Source organism: Epinephelus moara, chromosome 10, assembly GCF_006386435.1.
Source record: "Epinephelus moara isolate mb chromosome 10, YSFRI_EMoa_1.0, whole genome shotgun sequence".
Classification (NCBI taxonomy): Eukaryota; Metazoa; Chordata; class Actinopteri; order Perciformes; family Serranidae; genus Epinephelus; species Epinephelus moara.
Window position 1 is genome coordinate 11432968 of NC_065515.1, and position 9453 is coordinate 11442420.

At 41.6% G+C, this 9453-nt stretch overlaps 1 protein-coding gene across 1 annotated transcript; it reads right to left on the reverse strand.

The window, feature by feature from the left end:
* Positions 1-372: 372 nt before the first annotated feature.
* LOC126396886 (ribonuclease inhibitor-like) lies at positions 373-8853 on the reverse strand. Its single transcript, XM_050055252.1, has 6 exons — positions 8666-8853; positions 8315-8488; positions 5526-5699; positions 5156-5188; positions 3503-3676; positions 373-1591 (listed from the first exon to the last, which is right to left on the reverse strand). The coding sequence occupies exons 1-6, from the start codon at positions 8851-8853 to the stop codon at positions 1585-1587; spliced, it is 750 nt and encodes a 249-aa protein (XP_049911209.1). The 3' UTR covers positions 373-1584.
* Between the last annotated feature and the right edge of the window lie 600 nt (positions 8854-9453).

Below are 9453 nucleotides of genomic sequence, written 5' to 3' on the forward strand. Positions count from 1 at the left end.
TGCAGGGTTTAGCCATCTAAAAAGTTGCGCAATCTTTTGTGAATTTGCCCCAGAATGTATATTCTAATCCTGTATGGAACATATCATGGTCCACATTGTTCAGAGCATGCAGTTTTACATACTTGTCAACCAAAATCCCCAAATCTGTTGGTGATTTTAAATAAATCGCAGAACTGCTGCAATAAATAAAACCTTGTGCTTTCAAGTACTAGGATATCAAATTTTTAAAACTGTCTACCTTAGAGACATCTCACCGGATCATCTTAATAGAAGATATCTGATGACCTGTCTGTCATTGCATCCATCAGGCAGTCGCTTATTGAGCCAAAAATACACGGCAAACATCAGGTCATGTCAAGCATCATTTTTATTTTGAGATACTCAAGGAAAACAGTGTAACTGATATAATTCACTCTCAACTGGAAAGCTGTAAGCACAGCCTAACTTCCACAGAATGTTTTTTGTTGTTCATAAGAGTCTCAAAGTCATGGGTGATCGTTGACAAAGTAACTCTAACGTTGTGTTTAATGTTTACTCTGTTCCTGTACTTAGTCTTCAGGTGGACCAGAGCTGAGTCGCCACTTTCACGAAGATAGGTTGTGCAGAATGTTGGGATATGTTCGATTGCATGGGAGTCTTGTGACCCTCTGACACTGTGCTTCCTTTAGAAAGAAGTTTTGAAGCAGAATGCAATAATCATTGCTTTGAGTTGACCTATAGGACATCTCATGAAGGAGGACTATTCACTGGATTAGAAAGAAATTAACTCTTCACATATTGATTATTTGCTGAGAATTTTATAATAAATCAATCATCCCACTTCTTCAATTATCCCACTGTTTTCTGGTACAAAATTTAACTTTTACATAGCATTTTACAAACTGTGTCTCAACCAAACTGGTTCATATAAAACCAAAAGCAAGAGCTCAAATAAAAAAAAGTCAACAGTTGTCTTTTCACATTTATTAAAGATATAGTTTTGAGGTGTTTAGACTCAAAAAGATGATAATACCTTTGCAAGACCCCCCCTTCTGATCACATCATTCTGGTTTTGGTTGTCTGAGACTGCAGCACTGAGAATCATGTCCACTTGGGATTCTTCTGTCAGTCAGTGTTGGATGAAGCTCTCCACTCTACCTATCAGTAACATGGCCCAGTCAGAGTCATCTCCACTACCTCTCAGTAACATGGCCAGTCAGAGTCATCTCCACTCTACCTATCAGTAACATGGCCCAGTCAGAGTCTCTCCACTCTACCTCTCAGTAACATGGCCCAGTCAGAGTCATCTCCACTCTACCTCTCAGTAACATGGCCCAGTCAGAGTCATCTCCACTCTACCTCTCAGTAACATGGCCCAGTCAGAGTCTCTCCACTCTACCTCCCAGTAACATGGCCCAGTCAGAGTCTCTCCACTCTACCTCCCAGTTACAGTACATGGCCCAGTCAGCCTCCCCGTCTTTCTCCCAGTAACATGGTTCAGTCAGAGTCTCTGATGCAGCTGCTTCAACCTCTCTGGATCATCAGGATGCAGCTGATTCTCTCACCACATCCACCTCACCACCACATCACTCATACTGACAGAGATCAGTTTCTAGCTGATGAGAGAAGAAGACAGACAACAGAAGTCATAAATTTAATTTACATGCACAGTTATGTTGAGCCATTTTATAGCACCACTAGGCTGTTTAATTGGACTACTGTCCTAGTCCCAGTATACAAGTCAAGGAGAAGGAATCTTAGCTATATAGCGTAGCCAGCTTCCTTTCAGCTCTAACATGTTGGAGTGAACATACTTAGCTTGAAGCTCACAGACCTGCAGAGACTTTGGGCATCGAGTCTGTTTATTCTGCAGATTTCACTGAGGTACACAGTGAAAATAAACAGCAGAGAGTCCTGAACACATCATCAAACAGAGATTCACTTGAATGACTGAGTCTGTTGTAGAATAAATATAATTTCAATTTGTTGATACAAAGACTGAACAACAACACGTCAGCTGTGATTACTGGACCTCAGCAGAGGTTCCGTTGACCACATGGTTACTAAATGTAATGATGCTTCTTTGAAATCAGAGCCACTAATTTGCTTATTTTTGCTCATACTTGTATTTAAGGTCTCTAGCCTTTGTGCTCCACTGTCTCGCAGGTTAATTCATATTGCAGCGGTGCCTGGATGGTGTGTCATGGTTGTGCTGCTGCTGTGATCTTGCCTGATGCCTCCTACTGCTGCTGTTATTATTAGTCACATTTCTACTGTTATTATACACATATGATTATTGTCACATATGTACACTATCATATATTAATATATATCTACAAGATATTGTACCACAATAGCCATAATTATTATTGTAATATTGTTACTTTCATTAATGTTGTAAGCTACTGTCATTACCGTCTGTCCTGCATCTCTCTCTCTCTCTGTCTCTCTCTCTCTGTCTCTGTCTCTCTTTCTGTCTCATTGTGTCATACGTATTACTGTTAATTTATCATGTTAATCTGTTCTGTACGACATCTATTGCACGTCTGTCCGTCCTAGAAGAGGGATCCCTCCTCATTTGCTCTTCCTGAAGTGTCTACCATTTTTTTCCCCGTTAAAGGTTTTTTTGGGGGAGTTTTTCCTTATCCGCTGTGAGGGTCCTAAGGATGGAGGGATGGCGTATGCTGTAAAGCCCTGTGAGGCAAATTGTGATTTGTGATATTGGGCTTTATAAATAAAATTGATTGATTGATTGATTGATACTAGAACATGTTTATCTCTTTAAGCCTCCTTCCTGAAAAGCTCTGTTTGCTCTGATTGGTCAGCTAGAGAATAACTGAAACAGAGAATAGCGTCAAAAATCACCAATAAAAGCTTCTAATCACAACCCAACATGTTCCAAGAGGATTATGATCTGAAATCTGGGAGAAATTAACGTCAGTGACCAAGATTACATGTTTCCCTGACATTAGTATGTAGCTACATGTAGCAGCGTATGTAATGTAAACGGTTGCTGCAGCATGACTGAAGCAAATGACCATATAAAGAAAAATGTCACAAGCAGATGTCATCTTATCTCAGTGGAAACAGTGAGGTTTTTACACATAGGGATTACTTTTACATACATTAACCTCATTATTTAAAATTTTGGCCATGTTTAGTATGAACATCCAACATTGTAACATTATGTATGACACAAAATAAGGAAAAAACATAATGGGTTCCTTCAAGCTTAGATTACATGGTGAGACAGTTTGATGAAGGAGGACAGCTGTCTCTATACATGTTGTGATGCTGTCAGCTTTAATCCAGCTTCCTGTAGACATGAAAGCAACAACAGTCGTCTTCACATCAGCTCAAGCACATGATCACACCAAGTTTCTGGCTGATTTGATTGGCTGACTGTTCTCTCTGTCTTTCTGTCCAAAGTTTACGGGAAATACTGGATCTTTGCTTTGATTCTAACTGTGTTTAGTACAATACTGCTGAAACCATCATTAACTGATTCCAACCCTCTACTGACCTCAGAGTCTCCAGTCTATAGTGTGGACTCTCCAAAAGATCACCCAGCAGCTTCACACCTGAATCCTGTAGGTTGTTTCCTCTCAGCTCCAACTCCCTCAGATGGGAGGGGTTGGCATTAAGAGCTGAGGCCTGAGAAACACAGCTGATCTCTGACAACCTGCAGGAACTCAATCTGAATAAAGAATAAATGATGTAGATGAGTCATTCATAATCCAATCAGATGTGTTCAGATTTTTAAATGTGTAGCTCAACATCACTATGTCCTAATCAATGAGTTTTTCCCTATTCATGTCAACACAGATTAATAACATGCTGATGATCTTAGTCAAGTTTGGAATTAGAGGATCAATACAATATTGATATGCTGGAAATATGGTGTGTGTGTGTGTGTGTGTGTGTGTGTGCGTGTATTTGTGCTCTGAAGGATCAATAATGCAACCATGTACCAAAAAGTATCAACAGAAATTTACTTTAATAACTTAACTTTAATAACAGTAGTAGTAGCTTCTTTCAGAAACAGAAGTCTGTTGTGACTGCAGGATAAATTTTTACAAGAAAAATGAAAATGCACATTTTTACAGATGTAAATTGCCGTGTCTCATCTCGTCAACCGAAACAACATGAATTGTCTAGTAAACAAAACATACCACTCTTTCCCCTCCCACCTCTAGTGAAATCTGATCTCCTTCAAGTTGTGGTGCGCGGCTTAAAGCCTGTCAGACACTGTTGTTAGTCCGTTTACAAACATATTATTATGTTAATCAAGTTGTCATATTGTTTATTACTAATACAGGTTGGATTTAGTGCTGTGATGAAATCAGCACAGGTTGCTGATTTAGGCCACTTTTTAATTTAGTCATAATGACAAATGCTGGTTCAGCCAGTTTGCATACAATAAAAGCAATTTAAGCTCGTACACTGAACCACACCAGCAAAACCCAGCTCTTTCAGCATGTAAACTTTAAGTTTAACCTCTCTAACTACGGCAGGACGCCGACATCCTCGCTCCGGCCCCTCCTCTGTTAAATGATATCTCCCAGGCACACTACGTCATCAAACCATGTGATGTTTGGTATTGCCGGATTCAGGAAGCTCTCGACGTTTCAAAAATAACATCGTTTTTCTGTTATTTATTATGTATTTCACACCAGAGCAGCCTAATCACGCAAAGTCCAAAATCACGATGAGTGGTGACAAGTCATGCCATGCCCTTTTTTGACGGGAAAAGTTAAAGTATTACTCACGATCTTATGTGGAGTCGTCAGTGGGCACGTAGCTGAGTTTTATAAAAAGTAAGAGTCTCACTCTTACCACTATTTTTGGCTGAGATATACCGTCTAGAAAGTGGGATCATAACTTTCATGTTTCATATGGCTTTATTTGGTGATATTTTATGGTGTTTCTGTGTCAAAAACAACATGAGCTATCATAATCACACATGATTTCAATAAGGTACAATGTTAGAAGCTGGTGTTGTTTGATCACTGATAGTACTGTTTTGAAGCCGAGTGAGCGCTCTTGTCTTTTGGAGCTCCGCCTGGATCTTTTCATGGAAAAAAAACTGTAGAATGTTCATACTTTGAGCAATCTTCTTCAAATTTGAAAATAATGTTCATTGATAGTGTGCCTACAGCCCCACAGTGTCATTTACCTGCTCAGATGAAGCCACAGACAGTTATTCATCCTGAAACACATTTTTTATTTTATTTTAGGCAAAATCTTCAATTTTTTTACTGACTTCAGAGGCCCATTACTCTGTCTCTGTATCACCTAGAGTGTTTCTGACACTTTCACAAGAAACAGGGAGTTTTCTTTCTGGTAAGACCTCATGCATGCATGTAGTCAGTGGACATTTTTGTCTGTTGTGACTGCAGATCAGTTTATACAAGAATAATTACACAGATAACAAATGGAAATATAAAATTTTCTGGGTGTAAGTTATCTATATGTAGATGAATAAGTTCAAATTGTTACTTAAATATGCAAGATTGATAACTGTAACAGACAGTCAGTGAAATTACCTCAGACTCTCCAGTCTACAATGTGGACTCTCCAGAAAATCACACAGCAGTTTCACTCCTGAATCCTGTAGGTTGTTTTTACTCAGCTGCAGCTCTCTCAGATGGGAGGGGTTGGACTGCAGAGCTGAGGCCAGAGAAATACAGCTGATCTCTGACAAACTGCAGGACCTCAATCTGAATAATGTTAATACAAATAATAATCCAATCACATGTGTTCAGGTTTTAAATGTGTAGCTCAACATTATTATGTCCAAGTTAATGAGCTTTTCCCTAAATGGGTAGAGTGACCTTGTCATTGTGTTATAGTGGATCATCATAATGTCAGCCTTCTACAGACATCATCCAAATGTCACCACAACATTTATACACCTATTCAAGTCAACACAGATTAATATCATACTGCTGATCTCAGTCAAGTCTGGAATTGGAGGATCAATACCATATTGATCCTTTAAACAGATTTGATTTGTTTGTTTGTTTGTTTGTTTGTGTGTGCGTGTGTGCATGTGTGTGTGTGTGTGTGTGTGTGTTCTGAAGGATCAGTATCAATGATCACACGTAATTTGTGAAATCACACTGGAATGAAAAAAAAAAGCACAGAACTATTTCTACCTCTGCATGTTAACTTAATCAGTTTAAACAAATATTAGTTTAGAGGATCTTCTGTGTATGATGTGACCATCCATCCATTCATTTTCAGCTGCTTATCTGGGGCTGGGTCGCGGGGGCAGCAGGCCAAGCAAAGCACCCCAGACATCCCTCTCCCCAGCAAAGCTTCCCAGCTTCTCCTGGGGGACCCTGAGGCATTCCCAGCCCAGATGAGATATATAATCGCTCCAGCGTTTTCTAGTTCAGCCCCAGGGCCTCCTTCTAGTGGGACATGCCTGGAACACTTCTAACGGGAGGCAGGCAGGAGGCGTCTTCTCTATCTCTACTCCGAGCTCCATGCAGATGTCCGAGCTCCTCACCCCATCTCTAAGGCTGAGCCCAGCCACCCTACAGAGGAAACTCATTTTGGGCGCTTGTATCTGCAATCTCATTCTTACAGTCACTCCCCAGAGCTCACGACCATAGATGAAGGTTGGGACATAGTTTCTTATTCCGACCGCCTCACACTCGGCTGCAAACCGCTCTATTGCATGCTGGAGGTCACAGTGTGATGAAGCCAACAGAACCACATCATCTGCAAAAAGCAGAGATGCAATTCTGAGGTCCCAAAACTGGACCCCTGACTGCCCCCAGCTGCACCTCGAGATCCTGCCCATGAATATCACAAACAGGATCAGTGACAAGGGACAACCCTGGCAGGGGCCAGTGCCCACCGAAACGGTGTTTGACTTAACACCGAGTATGTGGACGCAGCTCTCACTTTAGTCATACAGGGACCTGATGGCTCAAAGCAGCGACTCTGGTATCCCGTTATCCCACAGTACCCCTCACAAGACTCCCTGAGAGATGCGGTCGTAAGCCTTCTCCAAGTCCGCAAAATACATGTTGACTGGATGGGCAAACACAACCCCTCCAGCAGCCTCGGGAAGGGTAAAGGGCTGGTCCATTGTTCAATAGCCAGGACGGGAATCGACATTGCTCCTCCTGGATCTTAAGCCCTTCTGGCCAACTGGTAGCTGTCTGCTGCTTCAGGTGACCCCTGGGCCAGCCAGACCTGAAAGCCCTCCACCTTCAGCCTGAGAGCCTCCCTCACCCGAGTAAATGGTAAATGGACCTGCATTTGTATAGTGACTTTCTAGTCATCCGACCACTCAAAGCACTTTCTACACTATGAGTCACATTCACCCATTCACACACACATTCATACACAGGTGGCCGAGGCTACCATACAAGGTGCCACCTGCTGGATTAAAGCTGCTACTTTTTAACACACTCACACACCAATGGAAGCATCATTGGGAGCAATTTGGGGTTCAGTATCTTGCTCAAGGATACTTCGACATGCAGACTGGAGGAGTCGGGGATCGAACCGCTTATCTTCCAATTGGTGGACGACCCGCTCTAGCTCTGAGCCACAGCTGCTGTGTCCACCAGCTGATTCCCAGATTGCCACCACGACAAGCACAGACAGCCTTCTGACTGCAGCTCTTAGCAATTAACATAGACAACATAGACAACTCAGACCACCCATGTCCCCAACCTCTCCTGGTATGCACCAAAAAATCCTCAGAGGGTGGGAGTTGAAGACCTCATGGAAAGGGGCTTCAGCCAGACATTCCCAGTTCACCCTCACTACACGTTTGGGTTTAACAGGTCTGTCCGGCAGCCTCCCCCGCCATCTGATCCAACTCACTCATGACAGCTCTGCTACTCTCTTCAACCGAGTGTCCAAGACGCTCCCCATCCCAAGGTCTGGCTCCGGGACCCCAGTCAAGGCATTCCAAGTCTGAATTTTCTGTTTCATCAAGGTCTTCTTGAATCACTGTTAGTCCGGCCCCTCCCCAGGGACCACTTTGCCTTAGGAGACCGAACTAGGGGCTATTAGCCCTGGAAAACACAGCTCTTTGGTTCACAGGGACATGGAAACCCCTACACCATGTAGAGGTGGCAATTCTTGGAGGAGCTGTGACTATTTACCGAAAATGATAGTCAGAAACTTACTTTAACAACTAACAGTGGACATTTCCTACAGTTTCTTTAAGTCACAGAAGTCTGTTGTGACCGCAGACTAAATTTATACAAGAAAAAATAAAATATGAACAAATAAAAAAAAAATGTTTGTATGTACAAATAATAGATCCAGTTGTTAATTAAATGTAAAATGTAAAAGACGGTCACACCTCAGAGTCTCCAGTCTACAGTGTGGATTCTCCAGAAAATCACACAGCAGCTTCACTCCTGAATCCTGCAGGTTGTTATAGCTCAGCTTCAGCTCTCTCAGATGGGAGGGGTTGGATCTCAGAGCTGAGGCCAGAGAATCACAGCTGATCTCTGACAAAGTGCACCAACTCAATCTGAATAAAGAAAAATTATGTAGATGAATGTCATTAATAATCCATCAGATGTGTTCAGGTTTTGAATGTGTAGCTCAACATTACTATGTCCCAATCAATGAGCTTTTCCCTAAAATGAGTGGAGTGACTTTTTCACTGTGTTATTGTGGATCATCATCATGTCAACCTTCTACAGACCTCAGAGTCTCCAGTCTACAGTTTGGACTCTCCAGTCCAGCACACAGCTGCTTCACTCCTGAATCCTGCAGGTAGTTGTCACTCAGGTGCAGCTCTCTCAGGTGGCAGGTGTTGGACTTCAGAGCTGAGGCCACGACTTCACAGTGACTCTCTGAGATTCCACAGCCAGAAAGTCTGTTATGATACATATTTAAAAATATGTTATTATAGAGGAAGACACTTTATACTGACTTCATGCATTTGATGACTCAACAGTTTGACATATCCTGTTTTGATTTGAGTGATGGTAGTTAAGTATTTAAAAAAAAAAAGAAAATGACAAATTAAAGCTTATTAAAAGCATTTCAGGCACTTTTTTTCTTTCAGTCCCTTGTCTTAAAGAAGGGGATGTGGCATCCACTAACATCCTCCATGCTTCCTATAAAGTAGCTCCAAAACCATTATGGAAAAAATTATAGCAATAATCGATGGAAGCAGTTCTTTGGGACTATAGAAATCTGTTTCGGAAAATGACACAGATCTTATTTTTTAGTCTTAGGTGTAGTGGTCAAGAAACTCAGGGGTTATTTGCATATCTGATTATATAAATCACCTTCAGAACCTACTGATGGTGTAATAACTCCACTGCATTCACTGATAACCATAAAATACTGCTACATGTTGGGCTGAAATGCCTCGGGGATAAAACCTCAACCACAACCTGTAAAATTCTTAATTTGTTTTACCAAGTTCACTGTTTCCTCCATCATACAAAGGCGAAAAACAAACAATTATTAGAAATGAACAGA

Bases quoted from the DNA above. Each gene is read 5' to 3' on its own strand.
- LOC126396886 (XM_050055252.1), bottom strand. From the start codon at position 8,853: ATGTATCATAACAGACTTTCTGGCTGTGGAATCTCAGAGAGTCACTGT. The intron at 5,700-8,314 runs GTGTGACCGTCT...AACATTATTCAG, and splicing joins TGTAGACTGGAGACTCTGAG to ATTGAGGTCCTGCAGTTTGT. The intron at 5,189-5,525 runs GTAATTTCACTG...AATGTGTTTCAG, and splicing joins TGTAGACTGGAGAGTCTGAG to GATGAATAACTGTCTGTGGC.